We start from the raw sequence: 20,583 nt of genomic DNA on the forward strand, positions 1-20,583 counted from the left end.
GAGTAACGGGTTTGGGGATAAGTGAAATTTTAAGGCATAACTAAGGTTTTGCTTGGTGTTCTTTTGTACCACATTCTTTTTTTGATCAACAGTGCTTCTAATGAAGAACAGAGGGGACTTGTTTAAACCGTGGATCCTTCCATTTACCTTGACCTTTCTCAGTTGGATGTACTTGAACGAAGTGGAATGGCTAACGAGTAGTGAATGAGGGGAAGAAGGAAAAGAGAAATCTTGAATAATCCATAAATTTAATAGTCCCTGAATGCATCAAGAATGAATTATACTTAGCCTTATGACATCTTAAATATTCCAATGATAATATTTTAAATAGAAAAATGACCATTTTCTATCATATCCAAATTAGTAGGTATATTATTGAATACTGTTTATTTTGGAACATGATTCTGTATTTTGCAAAGGAATAATTTTCCATGAGTTTTCCATTTAAAATTCTGGAGTTTCTGCTGTATTGTGTTACTCTTGCGCACCTAATGTTAATATTTGATGACTATATTTCTTATAGACATTTGAGTATGATCGATTGCATTTGGTTCAGTGTAAGGAAGGGTAGAGGTGGAATCATAGTCTTTTTTTTTTTTTTAATAGCTCTGGAATGGTACCATGGTTTAATCAGTTTTGTGCCTCTCATAAGTGCTTGTCATTTTACAGTAACGCAAAGGTTCTTAACCAGGGGCAGTTTTGCCCCCCAGGGGACACTTGGTAATGTCTGGAGACATTTTTGATTGTCATAACTATATTGAATGCTATTAGCATCTTGTGGGTGGAGGCCAGGAATGCTGCTAACTATCCTTCAGTGCATTGGATGACCCCCAAAAGAATTCTCTGACCCCAAATAGCAGTAGTGCAAAGACTGAGAAAACTTCATGCATGGCAGTTGCACCCTAAAGTATATTGAATTAGAAAATGCATTCATCCTAGTAAGCATAAAGCTTTCTAGATTTGTATTCGCACACCAATTTGATGATTCACAAGGGAGAATTTAGCTCTTCATTATGCTCAAAGTATTAAAACAAAATTTTGGCAATTATAATTGATTTTAGGTTAGTTGTATTCAGTTGAAATTGTATGATATTATAATCAAATGTTAATCACTAGTAAGATTCAATGTTCTTATTTTGGACTTCCCTTCTGCCTCAAGAGAGGTTCTTGGAATCAATATTGTATATTATTCTCTGCAATATTTGCACTTGGATCAGATGTAATCAATTCTTTGGAAAAGTTAATTATCCAGATGTCTAAATCAGTAATTAATCTGGATAATCCCTATTCTCCTATATTCTACTTCGTCTCATCTTTAGTGTTGAAGTCTGAGATACTAAATAGACTTTGCTAAATCCAATGGCTAGCAAAACAGGCCTTCAGCTTCATGCAACAAAGCTAGAGTGGTTCCCACAATCCCAGTGTAGTAGAAGCTAAGTTACATTGGCCATATGTGCAGCATTCCTGATCCTACTTTATTTATTTTTTAAGATTTTATTTATTTATTTGACAGAAAGAGAGAGAGAGAGCACAAGTAGGCAGAGTGGCAGGCAGAGGGAGAGGGAGAAGCAGGCGCTCCACCAAGCAGGGAGCTGGACGTGGGGCTTGTTACCAGGACCCTGGGATCACGACCTGAGCTGAAGGCAGCCGCTTAACCGACTGAGCCACCCAGGCGCCCTCTGATCCTACTTTAAAATTACTACCTCTTATTTCTGTTGACCCGATTTAATTTGGACAAAAATTTTAAACAGTAGATAGGAAAAAAAAAAAAAAAACCCCACCCAAACAATAGATACTTGATTTTTTTGTGGGGGGTGAGGATCGAGATGGGGGAAGGAATAACTTATAAGGGAAGAGTATTGAAAAGCACTTAAGTGCTTTATGATCACACACGATGTGTGATAATACATAACGACGTGATAACTTGTTGGATTTTCTTCTTAAATAGTCATAAATGCCACCATTAGGTGGAGGATTAATGGATGGTCCTATGTGATGCTCCTCATTTCAATATGGTGCTTGGCAGGAGCCAAACCCATACCTAAAATGATTGCAGGTGCTGTTCTTTCCTTTTTGTTCATGTCTACTGGAACATGACCTACTGAACTCTCAACCTTAGAAGTTTGGCTGATGTGACATTCCTGGGAGACTGTCAGGATCTGGAACATTTGTTTGTTAACATCTATGGCAGCTAGAGCAGAAGCAATTCTAGGTAGGTTTAAGTGCCAGTGAGTTTGGAATTTGGAAATAGGATTTTTGAGTGTTGGCAGAAAGCGTTGGAGCGATCCCTTAGCAATGGCAGTCATCTGATCAGTCAGAAATAGCCTGTGCTGTGACAAACGGGAGGCTGCCAGGAAGTGACGCTAGTGCGTGATAGATTAGGTGAGGCTGAGGAGCACGTCAGGAGATGGCGTTCTGATATGAGGGAACTGTGGAGTCATGTCAGAGCCGTGCCTCACTGCAGAGTTTCCATGTGACGGACCTGCCATACTTTGCTGTTTAAGAGGAGCGAGACATCCGAAAACTTGCTGACTCTTCACCTCCCTCTTCTGGGGTTTTTTTCCTTGTAGTGGTTCTCAACTCTGGCAACACGTTCGAATTGCTGGAAGAGTTTTTAAAAATGACTAATGCCTGTGCCCCACTCCTAGCAACCCCAATATAATTGAGGCCTGGGTATCATTTGTTGTTTTTGGTTTTTTTTTTGGGGGGGGGGTATCGGTATTTTTAAAAGAGCTCCACAGATGAATCAAACATGCAACCAGGATTGAGAACTGCTGCTTTATAGCAGGGCCTCAGAATTGTCTGGAGGGCTGGGGCGCCTGGGTGGCTCAGTCGTTAAGTGTCTGCCTTCAGCTCAGGTCATGATCCCTGGGTCCTGGGATCGAGCCCCGCATCGGCTCCCTGCTCTGCGGGGAGCCTGCTTCTCCCTCTCCCACTCTCCCTGCTTATGTTTCCTCTCTCGCTGTGTCTCTGTCAAATAGATAAATAAGATCTTAAAAAAAAAAAAAGAATTGTCTGGAGGGCTATTTATTAGGTCTGGGCTGGGGCCTGCGAATCCATTTGCATTTCTAACAAGCTCCCAGGTGATGTTGATACTGACCTTAAGGAGATCACATTTTGAGAATCACCAAGAAGGCAGTCTTAAAAAAAAAAAAGTCATTTGGGTTTAATTGATGGCTTGATTTTTTTTTTTTTAAACATTGCTAGAGATACATTGTAGGGTTAAAATTTGAGATTAAAGAGTATTATGTATATGATTCCTTTTATGTAAAAAAGGAAAGGTTGATTTTTTTTACAATTGTTTTATTAATTTTTTTGGAGGAAAAAGCCATATCAATAATAACTAAAAGTTTTGTATAGTACATCATAGTTTAAAAAGCTAATGAATTTACTATTTTTTTTATTTTAAAATGTTTTATTTATTTATTCATGAGAGTAAGAGAGAGAGAGAGAGGCGCAGAGGGAGAAGCAGGCTCCCCGCCTAGCAGGGAGCCCGATGCGGGACTTGATCCTATGACCCTAGGATCATGACCTGAGCCAAAGGCAGACGCTTAACCATCTGAGCCACCCAGGCGCCCCTGAATTTACTATTTCTAATAGGCTTTTTGAACTATTTAAAATAACCTGTGTTGATGTTTTTTTTTTCTTAAACCTCATTATTGGAGAATCCTGCAGATTTCAGATCTTATGTTTTGTAGTCTCTTTAGGTATATTAATGGATGTAGCCCAAATAAAAATTCTCATTCTTGTTCAGTAGAAATTTTAAGAATTTTCAGTTTGGAGAGTTTATTTTGAGATGGGAGAAATGTTTTCTTTTTCCTTATCTTAAATATGCTGGAGGAATGGAGCCATACACTGAGAAGAACAGGGGGTAAGTAGGAACAGAGAGAGAGTGCGTATAAGTTGGGGCAATGTTAGAGGAAATAGAACCTTCCAGGTTTGGAAAGAGAGGAGGGGGAGGTGGCCCAAGATTTCCAGGAATAAAGAAACCCAAAGAGATGGATATGACCGAGCTCCTGGATTCAAGAGCTTGGCCAAAGTCCCAGAGTTATTGTGTGGCAGAGTTCGTGCTCAAATTTGGATCCCTAAGACTCAGAGTTGATTCTCTTTTCTGCAAAACAGGTAGATAAAGGGAAAAAATGTTAGTTCTAATGACCCAACTCTGCAACAAATGATAGTTTTGCATCCTGGAAAAAAGTTGCTAGATGGCATTGGCCCTTGTTGCTCTTTTTGGATATTGAGAATTTGTAGTCCCTAAACAACAGCTTCCAATGTGACTCTCTGTGCTTTTCAGAAATCATCCTCAGCCTTTGATCACTATGCTTGAACACAGACCTGACTGCTGGCCAGTACTTTTGCAGCAGCTGACGGCTTTTTTCCAGCAATGCCCTGAAAGGTAATGTAAAATAAAATAAATGAGGGAGATGGAATGGCATATGCTCATTTTAGAGCTTTTGTTTTGCTTTTTTTAAAGCTACTTTGACTATGTTGTTTTGAAGAAAAGAAATGTTTTAGAACATAATATAGTAGTGTTTTCTTTTTAAGAGTAAGAGGCAAAACAAAACAAAACCCTATCAGATCTAATTGATGGTTGAAATATTGAATATGAGAAAAGCTATTATTAAAGTTAAGACTTCCCTGCTCAGTGGGGAGTCTGCTTCTTCCTCTCTTGCTGCCCCTCCTCCCCGCTCATGCTCTTTCTCTCTCTCTCTCAAATAAAATCTTAAAAAAAAAAAAAGTTAAGCATTGATTAGTTAGGAAAGTTGACTAGAAATACTAGGTAAGCTACTACACAATACATAGAAAAGATAGCTTCTTCCCCTGGGAATTGAGTAGTGAGTGCTCTCTCCATTGGAAACCTGCCAATTGGGATCAAGTAATACCGCCACACATAGGCTCAGTTTAGCTTCACCAGGGCATTCTGATGGTCCTCAAAAACTACCCCCTTTCTTCCATTCTTACTGCCATGACGCCAGCGCATATCCTCATCTCTCGCTGTGGCTTTTGCCACCTGTTCCTAATTGACATCTCTGCCTCCAATCCTGTCTTGCTCAGAGCAATTCTCTAAACATCCATCAGGGTGTTATGTCAAGAAAGTAAATCTTGGGACACCTGGGTGGCTCAGTCAATTAAGGTCTGCCTTTGGCTCAGGTCATGATCCCAGGGTCCTGGGAAGGAGCCCCACGTCAGGCTCCCTGCTCAGTGGGGAGTCTGCTTCTCCCTCTTTCTCTCCCTCTTTGTGCACGTGCACTCTCTCTCAAACAAATAAATCTTTAAAAAAAAAAAACGAGAGTAAATTTTATTGTATCACTCCCTTGCTTAAGTTAACACAATTGTGGTTTTAAAACTGCACTTGCATAGTGTGGGCTGAGCATGGGGACTGCCCTCTACCCCGTTAGCTCTTTCTATAGAACTTACATGTTGATATCTTATGGCAGCTTTCTACTGGCAAACAATAGTGTGGCTTCCAAAATAGTTGGAAAATCCCTGGGCTAGAGGGTAAAATCGAGTTTGTTATGCTAGGCTCTCTTTCTCACACAGTTTCAACCTATTTCCCCAGTTTTCTCTTGACTTACTAATTTATGAATGGTGTATTCAGCAGTACTCGGACTTGCTTTCGGTTCCACACGGAAAGCCATGCTGTTCCCTTACCTCCGTGCTTTTGCTTATCAGTACCTCCTTTACTCTTGAATTTTACCCCAACCCTTTCCTGACTCATTTCTCTATTTTAAATCTCTCTGCTTGAAAGTCCTTGCTTACCAAGCTGAATGAGGTGTCTCTTTTATGTGGTCTCATAGTAACTTTCAGCTGTGATTTGTAACATTATTGTACTTCATTGTATTATAATTCCTTTCTGGGAAAACTTTCTGAGGGCAGAGACCATTTCTCATTAGTCTTTGTATTAATAAAGCTTGGCGCATTTCTAGGTGCTCTTTAACTACTGAATTTATGTAGATGAGGTGGGTTGCAGAGGGCCTCCTAATATAAAAATATCACTGCGTACTTAGTACCATCATGCAAGGTCATGATAGGATACAATTGTCTGAGGTAATCCAGTGCCTGAGTTACATTCACCACACCAGTTACATTCATATTTTCTTGCTCTTGAAGGTCTTACAGTTTCCTATTCATTACAGTTTCTTAGAACACCATTTCTAAGTCCATAACTTCAATGTTAGACGGGATTTCTAGGCACGGTGTACTGCCACAGGAAGTTTTAATAGACATAGGGAACCTTGGATCATCTGCTGGTGAGAAAAATTAATGTGACATTTGGATGATAGCCCAACATAAACATCACTATCCTCTTTTCCCTCACCTAGATTGCATTTTCAAAGGTAAGATATTAATATTTCCTAAATAAGTCTTTGTTCATCTTTGTCAGAAAGTAAAAATAACAAACTTATACATTTTTTAAATGAAATTTCTCACTCTTGTTAAATAGATTAGGATATTTCATAAAAGATGCTATTGCTGTGGTGCCAAATTTATTATTAAGCTTGTTTTTAGGGTAATCCTTGAGAATATCTTTCTTTTCCAATTCTTGAGTTAGCCATCATGTAATTAATTACCTTTTGGTTATCTTCATTTCAAAGGAGTATTATATTGGGATTTGGAAGTAGTTCTCCTAATGAAATATGTCCAGATATTCATAAGGTAAAAAAGATTATTAATTGACTTGAGTTTTTTCACTGATAAGCTTCTATTGACTCTCTTCATTCAAGTTCTCACGTGTTAGATTATGATATCTAGAGCCTTTTGGAAGTTCTATATTAAATTTATTTGCTAAGAATAATTTCAGTTGCCTTGTTTTCACTTTTATACTATGGGGTTAGTCTTTGCAGAATGAAATTGATATTTCTGGTTTGCATTTTTCAGCAGACCATTAGTTTCCTGAGATTTAATTTTAAAGCAAGTTAGCTTAGTAACTTAGTACTTAGTAACTTTAGTTGTTTGGAAGGTAATGAAGGAAGATTGGTGATTTAACTTACTAAGAATATAAATAGTGATTCACAACTAGGGGAAGAAGGCAAAATGTTGTGAAGAGAGCTTGTATTCTGGTTCTTCCTGTGTTAGGAATTGTTGATTAACTGGGTTCATTTTTAATAGTATGTAAATGTCCTGACATGACAGTTTATCTTCATGCTAGTTTTTTTGGGCATTATTTTCTAATTAAATTCTGCATTCATTTATAGAAGGCCTGAGACGTTAAGACCTGAGAATTGCATAAATTGTCAATGACGTCATTGTCTCTAGGCCTGGTACTTTAAAGTTTATCTAGTCTCACGCATAATATCTCAGATGAAGGAATGAAGGAGAGCAATATCCAATGACTTTCTCAAGGTCACATGGTTAGTTAGTGGTTGAGATGGGCCTAAAGCCTCAGTTTCTTTTTTTTTTTTTTTTAAGATTTCATTTATTTATTTGACAGAGAGAGACAGGGAGAGAGGGAACACAAGCCGGGGGAGAGGGAGAAGCAGACTTCCCGCGGAGCAGGGAGCCCAATGCGGGGCTCGATCCCAGGACCCTGGGATGATGACCTGAGCCGAAGGCAGACGCTTAATGACTGAGCCACCCAGACGCCCCAAGCCTCAGTTTCTTGACTCTTATTCCGAGCTTTCCCCTCTCACTTCTCCCTCCATGAACATAAAGAAAGACTTGTGTGTAGATAGATACATGCACAATTAGTTATGTTTTTGTAAACATTCTTAATCACTTTGGGATTTCAGGTTGTCTGTTTTATTATATTTCTTTTCTCCTTCAGATCTGTCAGTTTATACCCCCTGAAATGACAGTCATCAGACACCATGTAGGAGATACAAAATCTAAAATCAGGACAGATTAAGCCAAGGAGATTTTTATTTTTTTAAATTTTTTATTCATTTATTTATTTTAAAGATTTTATTTATTCATCTGACAGAGATGGAGAGAGCACAAGCAGGGGGAGTGGCAGGCAGAGGGAGAGGGAGAAGCAGGCTCCCCAGTGAGCAGGCAGCCTGACATGGGGTTCGATCTCAGGACCCTGGGATCATGACCTGAGCCAAAGGCAGGTACTTAACCGACTGAGCCACCCAGGTGCCAAGCCAGGGAGATTTTTAAACAGTATATTGTCCTAAAGAAGCTTAGCATTATGTTCGTGATGTCAAACAATAATAGCGTCTTGGAAATATGTTTCTTTATGAACCTTGCAGTTTGCACTCAGCATCTCAAAGTAGGAGAAAACTGGTAAGCTATTTGTGGATGTTCTTGACACCTGGATAGTGTTTATTCTTTGGGGAATGCATTATTAGAGATGGGGAAACAATGTTTCTTCAGTCTCTCTGGAAACTTTTCATATTCTAACCTACACATACATTGTCTGCTTGCTTGATCTTTGAAGATTTTTTTGGTTTCCTAAAATGGATGGTATGATAAAGGCATGTTTCAGTAATAATTATGAACTCAGAAGTCCTCAGAAGTTTTTTATAGATTGTGTAAATGTTTGTTTCATAAGGAAAAAATTCCTCCAGCTTGTGAGCTCCATCAGAACGAGTATTCTTGTTTCTTGCTTTGTTTCTAGCACGTAGAAGAGTGAAGGGGATGCTGTAGGTACTCAGTAAATTTTGCCAAGAGAATCAATGAATAAATAAATCTTATCAGTTTGGTAACTTTAAAATTTTTATTAAGGTTAATGGTGTTTTGAAATCACATTGCTGTGTAATGTATAGTATTAGAAAATTATGTTTGTCAAGCATAATTCAAATAGCATTTCCTCCATGAAGTATTGAAGTATTGCGCTTTATACCTTTCTTTTAGAAGTTTTCACTTTCTTTTTTTTTTAAAGATTTTATTTATTTATTTGACAGAGAGAGACACAGCGAGAGAGGGAACACAAGCAGGGGGAGTGGGAGAGGGAGAAGCAGGCTCTCCGACGAGCCGGAAGCCCGATGCGGGACTCGATCCCAGGACCCCAGGATCATGACCTGAGCTGAAGGCAGTCGCTTAACCAACTGAGCCACCCAGGCGCCCAGAAGTTTTCACTTTCTGTCCTCTAGTCCAGGAACACGGCTGATTGCCACTGTTAGATGTATGCCTCTTTTTTTTTTTTTTTTAAGATTTACTTATTTGAGTGAGAGAGAGAGAGAGCTTGCACAAGCAGAGGGAGAGAGAGAGAGGGAGAGAGAAAATCCCAAGCAGGCTCCGTGCTCAGCGTGGAGCCTGGTGCTGGGCTTGATCCCATGACCCTGAGATCACAAACTGAGCCAAAACCTGAGCTTAACTGACTGAGCCACCCAGGCGCCCCCTAGCCTATATGCCTCTTAAGGATAGATAATGTTGGGGCACCTGGGTGGCTAAGTCGTTAAGCGTCTGCCTTCAGCTTGGGTCATGATCCCAGAGTCCTGGGATCGAGCCCCGCATTGGGCTCCCTGCTCAGCAGGAAGCCTGCTTCTCCCTCTCCCACTCCCCCTGCTTGTGTTCCCTCTCTCACTGTCTCTCTGTCAAATAAATAAAAATCTTAAAAAAAAAAAAAAAAGAATAGATAATGCCTGTTCACCTTTGTATCTTACCTAATAATTCCTTATTTATAATAAATATGAAACAGTAAAATAAAATTATGATATCTGATCCATGCTAATTGTTTTTGTTTTGTTTTAAGATTTTATTTATTTGAGAGAGAGAGTGAGAGAGAGAGTGAGCACAAGAGGGGGGAGCGGGAGAGGGAGAAGCAGACTCCCTGCCGAGCAGGGAGCCCGATGCGGGACTCGATCCAGGGACTCCAGGATCATGACCTGAGCTGAAGGCAGTCGCTTAACCAACTGAGCCACCCAGGCGCCCTGATCCATGCTAATTGTAAAACTACTCTATGATGTAGTATAATTGAATCGATTAATTTAGTGATTGAAAGTCTCTTGGGAGGCCTAGTATGTCATTCTTGGTGATAACAGCAGTTAACAGAAATCCATGCTGTCATTTGGCTTATAGTCTGGCCCGAGATAGAGATATTAAGTAAATAATGACAATATATTCATTGTCCTGTGGAAGCACATAATGGGGATCTGCCTTAGGCTAGGGAAGGCCCTCAGGGAGTCATTTTAAAGGAGAGAACTGGAAGATGACAGGAATTAGCAGAGGAAGGAACAGGAAAGGAAGAAAGCAGAGAATGTTCTAGGTAGAAGAAACAGCAAATGGGAAGAAAGCTCAGAGTACTTGATCGAACATCTGAAAGACATTTAGTGTAGCTCAGTGGAGAGCAGAGGGGAGCAAGAAATGAGGCTGAAAAGACAAGCAGAGGCTAAATTATGGAAGGTTTGTGAATTGGACTAAATACTTTATCTTAAGGGGCACACTCTTAAGCTGGTGACCTGATCAAATGTATATACCTCAAGGGTCATTCTGGCATTTTAGTGACTTTGGATGTGGAGTTACTGAGATATATTGAAATCTAAATATATAAGAAAGATTTGTAAAGCCTTCCTCCTTTGAGTGGGAAGAGCTTAAGAGGAAGGACTTGGCAAATTACTTTACCCCTCTCTGCTTTCGTTTCTGCATCTGTGTAACGGGATGATTTTATTTCGTAGGGTTGTGATGAGGATGACATGAATTGAAAGGCATAAAGCGCAATAGCTTGGACACCACGTGTTAACCATTTGACAAGTAAATGTTAACTGTTCATATAGGCTTCTTGGTATGTCTGTATGGTTTTGTTTTACATAGAACTTCATCTATAGAGTTTTTCCAAAAATGCATGCCCATGTCCTATTCCTGGAGAGTGCATCCTGACGTCTACAATTCCAAAAAGGTTCTAGGATCATTTTGATGTTCACCAAAGCCTGGTCCTGCAGATGCAGAGGCTATTTTAGTATGCAAGTAGAGGTTCTCGTAGTCCTGGGCTTCTGGCTTGTGGGCTCCAGGTGTTGTCATTTTCCCCAGGACACAAAGACTTGCTTGGCATGGATCCAGGTAGGTCATGGTGGAATTGAAGAATCACAAAAACAAGTTACATTCCATGGTATCCTAGTGTGTCATGAACTGTAAGTTGATGTTTGACAATTACTGCTTGGTACCCTGTTTAACTTGGTGACTGGCTTATGCATGAATGATTTGCAGGTCAGAAGTTTCATGTATCCAAATAATGGCACCATTTCTATGGTATCTATATTGCGAACCATCCCAGTTGCAAGAATATGCTAAATTGCGACTAACGCTGCTCAAAGTCTTACTTCAACCGTGGGTTCCTGGTGACCCAGAACAACCATCAGTCTTGGAACAACAGATACTTCGGCTGTGTTGTGACATGGTTCCGTGTTTGCAGGTAAGGCCCCTTGTCCTCCTTCATTGATACAACAGCAGCATCAGTAACTGTTGGTTGTTACCGTCATGCATAGAGTAGAACCTATGTGATTTGCAAATCCGATACAAGCCTGGTTCCAGGAATGCTCACTGGCTTTTGGAGATGAGGAAGGAACCAAATCTAGATTTAACATTTACACATAGCGTGTTAACCAAGTTCACAGACCTATAAGTCAACATAATCCATTTTAGGATCAGTAAGAATGCAAACTTTCTGTTGTTCAAGGAAGACTTCTCAGGGTAAAGAATTCTGAGTTGAGTTTCTCTTTGTGTTAGACACAAGAGAGTTACAAGATTAGAAAAATCTTGTACAAATTAGAAAAAGGTGTGCCTCTGGGTAGATACAGCCCTGGAGATGCAGGGCTTGGCCAGCTGAGTGCTGGCTAGATTCCAGTTTCCACATGTCTCCTTACAATGTACGTGGTGACCCTGATGTTTCCTGCTCCTGAGAAGCCCACAGTCTAGGAAGGGAGTTAAGACAAGTATATAAATTCTCATAATTCGAAGTAGATGGGTAAAAGATGTTTAACAGGTATGGATAGAATGCCTAGGAAGTTCAAGGGAGAAATAAGTATGAGCTAATGTCTCTATAACTGCAGATTTAAAAAAAAAATGCCAGTTGCCAGTGGGTTGTGATGTTAGTGTAGTGATTAATTTATCAGGCTGTCCTTCTCATCGTCGAGCTTTCTCGTTTGCCTAGAATCTGAGCGCCATGCTGCTTAGCTGATGGAGGGAATCTGAATATTTTTCAGAGTGATCACTTGAGGTCACAGATGACCTGTTTTAAGTTTGGTTAGCAAAGAGTGACTAGAGTGAATCTTTCCTCTGTGACTCATAAATAGACTTTCCTGTAATCAAGGCAGAGAAAAGTTAATTAAAATGAATTCTCCTGTGGCTTTTCCAAAGCTTTTGCTTTGTGTGGGCAATAAAGCAATGTATAGGCAGAACATCTTGAAATGGGGTACACTTTTCCCACCTCATGCTTGCATTACCCAGTTCTGTGTTCTTTGGTGGATGTTTGCCTTCATCCTCATGAACCTATATTTATAAGCCTAAATAACTTCTACAACTGAGCTCTGTGAGATATTTTGGGGAATCTGTGACTTCTTAATATAGTCGAGATAGGCAAAGAAAAAAAGATGATAGATACATCATTTGGAACTAATGGAACTAGCAACATAAATACATGTAATCACTTAACAAATTGGCTTTATTAGAGTATGAAGAATCTGAGCATCAGATTTTTAGTGGGAACGTAATCCATTTTCCCATTGATTACAGGTATTTCTTTTTTTTTTTTTTTTAAAGATTTTATTTATTTATTTGAGACAGAATGAGAGAGAGAGAGAGCACATGAGAGGGGGGAGGGTCAGAGGCAGAAGCAGGCTCCCTGCCGAGCAGGGAGCCCGATGCGGGACTTGATCCCGGGACTCCAGGATCATGACCTGAGCCGAAGGCAGTCGCTTAACCAACTGAGCCACCCAAGGCGCCCTGATTACAGGTATTTCTTAACTCTGAGATAACCATCCCATGACTAAATTTTTAGTGATAAGAAGCATGCCATTTTGCAAGGCAACATTTTTTTTTTTTTTTAAGATTTTATTTATTTATTTGAGACAGAGAGAATGAGAGAGAGAGCACATGAGAGGGGGGAGGGTCAGAGGGAGAAGCAGGCTCCCCGCCGAGCAGGGAGCCCGATGCGGGACTCGATCCTGGGACTCCAGGATCATGACCTGAGCCGAAGGCAGTCGCTTAACCAACTGAGCCACCCAGGCGCCCGGCAACATTTTTTTTTAAGTGCTTCTAATTGACCTGCATTTTCCTGAGATTACCCATTAGTTTCCATTCTTCATAGAACAAAATAGGCTTTTAAAAAAGCCCATCTGCGTCCTCTTTTGTGTTCTTTCTTTCTCTCTTCTTTCCCTTTCTTCCTTTCCATCCTTCCCTCCTTTCTTTCCTTCATCACTTTCTGTACTAGGGTTTTCAGAACTGTCCATTGCCAGGAATTCTCTAGTTTAGTAGCGCTCAGAATGTGTTACTATGAAATGTTCTTTTTAGAGCTGAATACGCTCCTATATTTGTGGTCTGACCCATACTGTGCACGTGAATAGAATCTCGTCAGTTAAAAAAGTGTTATTTTAGAAATAGCCATGCCACCTGTTGACCCATGATGAAACGATGGTTAATGAAATTTCTAGTTTCTTTTCATGCCTGTTGCTCTTCCATTTTGTATTTGTATTTGTTTGTTTTTTACTTACCTGCCTTAAACTTTACTGTTGACTTTGGTCCAGATAGTTCCTTCTTTTTAATTGTGAGTCTCGTCATTGTACATGTTATCCATTGCACATAATCTATCGCTACATCAAGATAGAACATTACTTCACAAGTATTGCTAAAAATTATGGTAATATTAACAGAGAGCCTGTAATGCTAACTTGCTGAATTGTCCAAATTTTTTTTTTATTATGGAAAATTTCAAGTATACACAAAAAATACATTTAAGGAAATATATTGTCCAATAAACATGAGGCTTTGTCTTGTTTTAAATCCCTTTTCTTGGGGGCACCTGGGTGGCTCAGTCGTTAAGCATCTGCCTTCGGCTCAGGTCATGATCCCAGAGTTCTGGGATCGAGCCCCGCATTGGGCTCCCTGCTTGGTGGGAAGCCTGTTTCTCCCTCTCCCACTCCCCCTGCTTGTGTTCCCTCTTTCTCTCTGTCTCTGTCAAATAAATAAAGTCTTTAAAAAAAAATAAATCCCTTTTATTGGTGGCCTTTTGCCTTTCCCACTGTAGATTTGCAAAAGAGTAAAATAATTTAGCTACTTGACGGTTCACATTTATTTTTTTTATAACTTAGTATTTTCTATCTCTTCTCTCTTGATGTTTTAATATCTTTTTTCCTCCTGTTTGTGAGGAATTAATTTTTCTCTTTGTGTAACTTATAGTCCTTTTGGGTTATTATGGTGGTAACGATTGGTGAAAGGTACAGCTGGTCAACTGTAGGCTTTCCTCTTGATGAATTTAACAGACACAAGACTTCTGATTGAAGCAGATGGTTCATTGTTTGTAATTTCTGGTAAATGCCAGTGTGTCTGTGAGCAGGACCATATCCTTAATACCAACTCCAGAATTTTGATCGGAACAGCTGGGTTTGAATTGAATTGGGATTTTCAAGAGCACCCAAGTCCTTCCTATCTAATGCATTAGCCTGTTGAGAAGACACCCTACCATTTGAATATGGTCTTTCATTGCATCTGCCAAGTGTGGAAATGATGCTGTCAGTTAAGGTTGTCTGAGCAAATATCTTCCAGATGAAGGGCTTAGTAGTACATTAGAATAACATGCTAACCCTTTTCTTCCAGGTAACTGTGTTGGAATCATTGAAAGGCGAGTTCATTTGGAGAGCTCAAAACCAACTTTAATTAATTTCGTTCAACATGTTGGCATGGTCATGTATTTTGTCTTAAAGAAAAATCTGCACTCAGAGAAGTCAGAAAAATAAATGAAAAGAATTTGTGTCAGCCAGCAGTAACAAAAATGGTAGCAAATTGTATTTTGGTTAGTGACAAAAATAAGGCAGAGTTTATACATGGTTTAATTCTCTTTGAGTCATGTAAATGTCTTCATCTCTTTAAGTCTTTATAGGTTTAGAAAAAAAAGATTGTTAATACTTCTTACATAGTTTAAACTTATCCTTTGTTTTGTATATTATTTTAATATCATGTAATGACTTTTTTTAAACAGGTAAAAGATTTGATCCAGACAACAGAAGTGATGCTGTTTATTGAGGAAGTATATTTAAGCCTTCTGCGTCATCCCGTTTTCTGGAAAATTCAGCTTATCCAGCTGACCCTTCAGCTGCTGTGTGTCTGCGAAGTCAGCTTAACAGTAACTGGGGAATGCTCATCTTTAATTCACCTTTTAGAGCACAGTGTTGAACTTCTGAAGGAGGTAAGGAGAATACGAGATTTTAACACGTCAGTTCTCTTAATTGGGTCTTTCAGTAGCAGGGTGCGTGTGCTCGTTTACTTCATTGATATCAAAGGTGTTTTGATCAAATACCATGAGATCATACTATTAATGTACTACTATTGTCATCTGTTACAAAAACAAGTCATTACATTTGGAGCACCAGTTAAGGGTCTACCACTGTGGCATTTTTTTTTTCCATTTATGTGTGTAGAACGCAAGTCTCGAACACCTATTATATGCCAGACCCTATAGAATACATACATAAAAAGACACTTCCTGTGACCTCAAGAGACTTCCAGACATGCACATAAATAATTTAAGTAACTGGCGTCCAATAAGGTGAATGCTTCTATGGGAGTATATGTAAAGGGCAGCGGGAGTACAGGTTAAGGGAAGTTGGGCATGAGTTCTGATTTGAGGAGGTCTGCCTAGGAGTTTGCCTGATTCAAACCAGATGTTGGGGGGCATTCCAGTTGTGGAATAGCATGTGCTCAAACACAGACACATGAGCAAGCAGAGCAGGCAGGACGTGTTCAGAAGATAACATCTGCCATATTGTTGACAGATGAAGGTGTAGGAGATAAGGCTGGTCTACCACAAAAGGTCTTGCATGCCACATGAATGAGTTTACGATTTTATCTTCTAGGCAATGGCATGCTATTGAAGACCTTTCTGCATAGAGGTGCCCTCAGATTTTTGTATATGAAAGATCGTTGTAGGAGATTGGAGGAGGTTTTAGAGCAGGGCTACACTACTAGGGCAGGAAGTGAGGAGGCATGTCTTACACTGCGGGTCTGGTCTTAAACTACCACAGTGTGCGTGGCTTAAACAACACAAATGTATTTTTCACACATCTGGAGACTAGGAAGTCAAAGAACGGGTGCTGACCAACTGGATTCTGGTGAGGGATCTCCTCTTGGCTTATAGATAGCTGCCTCCTTGCTGTGTTCTCACAGCATGGGGAGAGAGCAAGAGAGAGCTATTATTTCTTTCTAAAAGAACACTAATCTTACTGGATTTTGGCCCCGTTGTTATGACCTCATTTAATTTTTTAATTACTTCTATGCTCCAAATGTGGTCAGCTTGGTAGTTAGGTCTTCAACATATGTATTTGTGTGGCAGAGGCACAGTTCAGTCCATAGCAAGGGACTAATTAGGGGAAGAGAATAGGAAAGAGTAGAAGAGGGTGGAAAAGAGAGTGGGAAAAGAGAGAGGGAGGAGATGAAATCAACAGGGCTTTGTGGCTGATGAGATGGTCAAGGAGAGGTTCCTTGGCAGAGTCTCCACTGTCTCTTGAGCAACTGGAGGGTGCCCTTCACTTTGAGAAATGGTAGCTGATATTGGAGGGAAGAGGATAAATTTGGTTTTAGATATGCTTGGTTTGAGGTGTATATGGATCGTGGATAGTTGGATATGTGCTTTTAAAATTCACGATCGAAGCTTAGGCTAAAGGTATAGATTTGTAGACCTCTACTTCGAGGTGGGAGTTTTACCCATGGGATTACATTACATGGGTTTTCATGGAACTCGAGGGGCTAGAGTGTACTGAAAATGAGGAGAAAGTGTGGCCAGAAGGATTGTATGATAAACAGAAGAGACTGAGGATATGAAAATCAGGGAAAGGAATGTCTCAGAAAGGAGAATGGTCAACAGCGTCATGGAGAGAGTGTTTAAAGTAAGGTATGGAAAGAACTCTTAGGGTGCAATAAATAGAAGTTTATTGTTTACCTTAGAGGAAGCAGTTTCAGTGGAGGGACGGTGGTGAGAACCAAATCAGAATAAAGGAGTAAATGGTAGGTGGGAAACAGAAACTGAATGTAAATTTTAATGGGAAGTGGGAGCCAAGGAAGGCTCAAGTAAGTCATTTGTCAATTTGTCAGTCTTGTGATTAGCATGGTTTTACATCTGCTGGGGCATTGTAGGTAATATTATATATTATATCATGATATATTGGTGTTATATATTATTATGTGTAATAGTAATATATGATATATATTATGTAGTTATATATCTGTTATCTCTGTTATATAATCTGTTAGCTCTAGTATATAACATGTTATATATAACATGATAATCAGTATAGATTAAATGCCTATTCAGATGTATATTTATTGTCTATAATCATACCTATTGATATATAATATATGCTGTATATGATATATTTTATAGATAAGATTTGGAAAACATGTAAAAATACCGTTCTTTTTACATTTTGGATGTTAACCCCTCATCAGATATGTCATTAGCAAATATCTTCTCCCATTCTGTAGGTTGCTTTTTCATTTTGTTAATAATTTCCTTTGCTGTGCAAAAGTTTTTTATTTTGATGCAGTCTCATTTGTTTGTTTTTGCTTTTGTTGTTCTTGTCTGAGGAGACATTGAAAAAATACTGCTAAGACCAACATCGGACTGCTTACTGCCTGTGTTTTCTCCTAGGAATTTTATGGTTTCAGGCTTTAATCCATTTTGATTTTATTTTTGTGTATGGTGTAATGCCGTGGTCTGGTTTCATTCTTTTGCATGTAGCTGTCCAGTTTTCCCAACACCATTTATCGGGAGATTGTCCTTCCCCCATTGTATATTCTTGCCTTTTTTTTGTTGAAGATTTATTGTCCATGTAAGCACGGGTTTATTTCTGAGCTCTCTGTTCCGTTCTGTTGATCAATGTGTCTGTACCATACAGTTTTGATCACTATAGCTTTGTAGTATAATTTGGAATCTGGAAGTGTGAGACCTCCTCCAGCTTTCTTATGATTATCTTGGCTATTTGAGGTCTTTTGTGGTTCCATACAAATTTTAGGATTATTTGTTCTAGTTCTGTGAAAAATTCCATTGGCATTTTGATAGGGATTGCACTGAATCTTTAGATTGTTCTGGGTGTTAGGGACATTTTAACAGTATGGAATATCTTTCCATTTATTTGTGTCTTCTTCAGTTTCTTTCATCAGTGCCTTATTGTTTTCAGAGTATAGGTCTTCGCCCTCCTTGGTTAAATTTATTCCTGTGTATTTTTTTTTTTTATACAATTGTATATGGGTTTTTTTAAAATTTTCTCATTCTGATAGTTTAGTATTAGTGTATAGAAACACAACAGATTTCTGTATATTGCTTTTTATATCCTTTAACTTTACTGAATTCACTTATTGTAATAGTTTTCAGCAAATAGTAACAGTTTTCTTTCTTTTTAATTTGGATGTCTTTTGTCACTTTTTCTTGCCTAATTGCTGTGGCTATGATTTCCTATACTATGTTGAATAAAGTAGTGACAATGCCATACTTGTCTTGTTTCTGATCTTAGAGAAAGCTTTTAGCTTTCACCATACAGTATGATTTTAGGTGTGGGTTTCTCATATATATCCTATAATATGTTGAAGTATGTTCCCTCTCTACCCACCTTTTTGAGAGTTCTTATCATAAATGATTGTTGAGTTTTGTCAGATGCTTTTTCTGCAACTATTGAGGTGATCATATGATTTTTAGTCTTCGTTCTGTGAAGGTGGTGTATCATGTTGATTTGCAGTTGTTGAACCATCCTTGCATCCCTAGAATAAATCCCACTTGATTATGATACATGATCCTTTCAATAAACGGTTGTATTAGGTTTGCTAATACTTTGTTGAATTTTGCCCATGTGTTCATTAGGGGTATTGGCCTATGGAATTACACAATATTATAATTTAGAACAATAGTGATGCCTGTGAAAGTCATATTTATAGTGTCTTCCTTTTGCTCAATATTTAACAATTTAGAAGGAAGTAAATATGAATAGAACTGTTAAAATACTTGTGTTTTGTAATTTTTTACCCCCACCTCTGGCCCAGTGTTTCTGAGGTTTAACCAAAAAATAAGAAAGAAAAAAAAGCCTAAGAAAACTAATTTGCAAACCTATCTCCTTTAGGGCTACATGCACTGTAATTTGAAACAAAATAAAGTAGAATAAGACATTCTTATTACTGGGGCACCCGGGTGGCTCAGTCAGTTAAGCGTCTGCCTTCGGCTCAGATCACGATGATCCTGGAATCCCAGATCAAGCCCTGAGTGGGGCTCCCTGCTCAGCAAGGAGTCTGCCCCTCCCCCTGCTCCATTTCTCTCTCTCAAATTAAAAAAAAATCTTTAGGGGCGCCTGGGTGGCTCAGGCGGTTAAGCATCTTCCTTCAGCTCAGGTCATGATCCCAGGGTCCTGGGATCGAGTGCAGCATCAGGCTCCCTGCTCAGTGGGGAATCTGCTTTTCCCTCTACTCCTCCTCCCTGCCCGTGATCTCTCTCTCTGTCCTAAATAAATGAGTAAAAAAATCTTTAAAAAAAAAAAAAGACATTCTTATTACCTAGGCTAGGGCTATATCTTTCCTATATCACTGAGTTTACCAGCTGGATATGCACTTCAAATATTAACATTAACTTTTCTTTTCCCCTTTGTTATTTTTATATTCTTCTATTGGAGATGTTTCCTTGCATTGTGAAAATGGATGCATTCCTTATGCTATATTAGTTGCAGTGGATTTAGTCTTGGTTGAGTTATTTTTAGCTCTATTTGAGTGGTTATAACCCAAGGTCCTTTTCATTACTCTTATCAGCAAAGTTAGGCAAAAAATGATACTGATTGTGAGGAGACTGGGTAGCTGTCAAAGGGAAGCAAGAGCTAAACAGTCCATCTTGGGGAAGGCCAGGACCCCGTGCTCTCGAAGACCTCCCCATCAGCTGACTCTGTTCCACTCACCTTTCTTCACTGTGTGTGTCTAAGTACTTAGTGCCTGCATCATTGGTGGTGCGCACTGACAGTCTTTCATTGGAATTGAGGACAGGAAGTGTGGACTCCAAGGTTTGCTGCTATCAAAAGTCCTGTGACATCTGTGGCCCAGTGTAAAGGCATTTCCTCCTCTTTTGTATTTTACTTCCTTGCTCCAGATAGGCTCTGAATTAGCCTGGGTTCCTCCAGAAGTAGTTCCCGAGTTTCCGTAATGTCAAGAGCAGAGCCAGTGTTTCCACAAAAGCCAAGGTTTATGCAACAGGAGTTTATCTGCAAGGGTGATGCCAGGAAGCAAGTGGGAAAGGGACAAGAAGCGTGAAGTGCTGGAAATGGGAGAGGTAATGCAGATATTACCATGTTGTCCAGTGCTATGAACAACCAATTGCTTGATCGCACAGAATATTCTGAGAAGTGTTACGAAATATGTCTCAGAACCCTTCAGAAGGATCCAGATGAAGGAGGGAAGCATTTATCCATGGGCTTCTCTTGTCAATTTGTCAAGCCCCTATGGGGCTTTAACTGTCCTGTCCTCTGG

General features: G+C 39.4%; 1 protein-coding gene across 6 annotated transcripts in view; it reads left to right on the plus strand.

The window, feature by feature from the left end:
• FOCAD (focadhesin) overlaps window positions 1-20,583 on the plus strand; it is a 305,106-nt gene that overhangs the window by 71,318 nt on the left and 213,205 nt on the right. For 5 of the 6 annotated variants that reach the window (XR_014140004.1, XM_081803024.1, XM_081803027.1 and 2 more), the window contains 3 exons: window positions 4,295-4,396; window positions 11,089-11,293; window positions 15,074-15,280. Coding sequence is in view for 5 of the 6 variants with exons in the window: in XM_081803024.1 (XP_081659150.1) it covers window positions 4,295-4,396; window positions 11,089-11,293; window positions 15,074-15,280 (514 nt within the window). In the remaining variant the exon portion in view is untranslated. Of the gene's footprint in view, window positions 1-2,018; window positions 2,213-4,294; window positions 4,397-11,088; window positions 11,294-15,073; window positions 15,281-20,583 lie in introns of those variants that run through there. The other variant, XM_081803028.1, reaches the window with a different exon arrangement.

This window comes from Leptonychotes weddellii, chromosome 14 (assembly GCF_054177405.1).
Source record: "Leptonychotes weddellii isolate Sample4059 chromosome 14, ASM5417740v2, whole genome shotgun sequence".
In the NCBI taxonomy this organism is placed as follows: domain Eukaryota; kingdom Metazoa; phylum Chordata; class Mammalia; order Carnivora; family Phocidae; genus Leptonychotes; species Leptonychotes weddellii.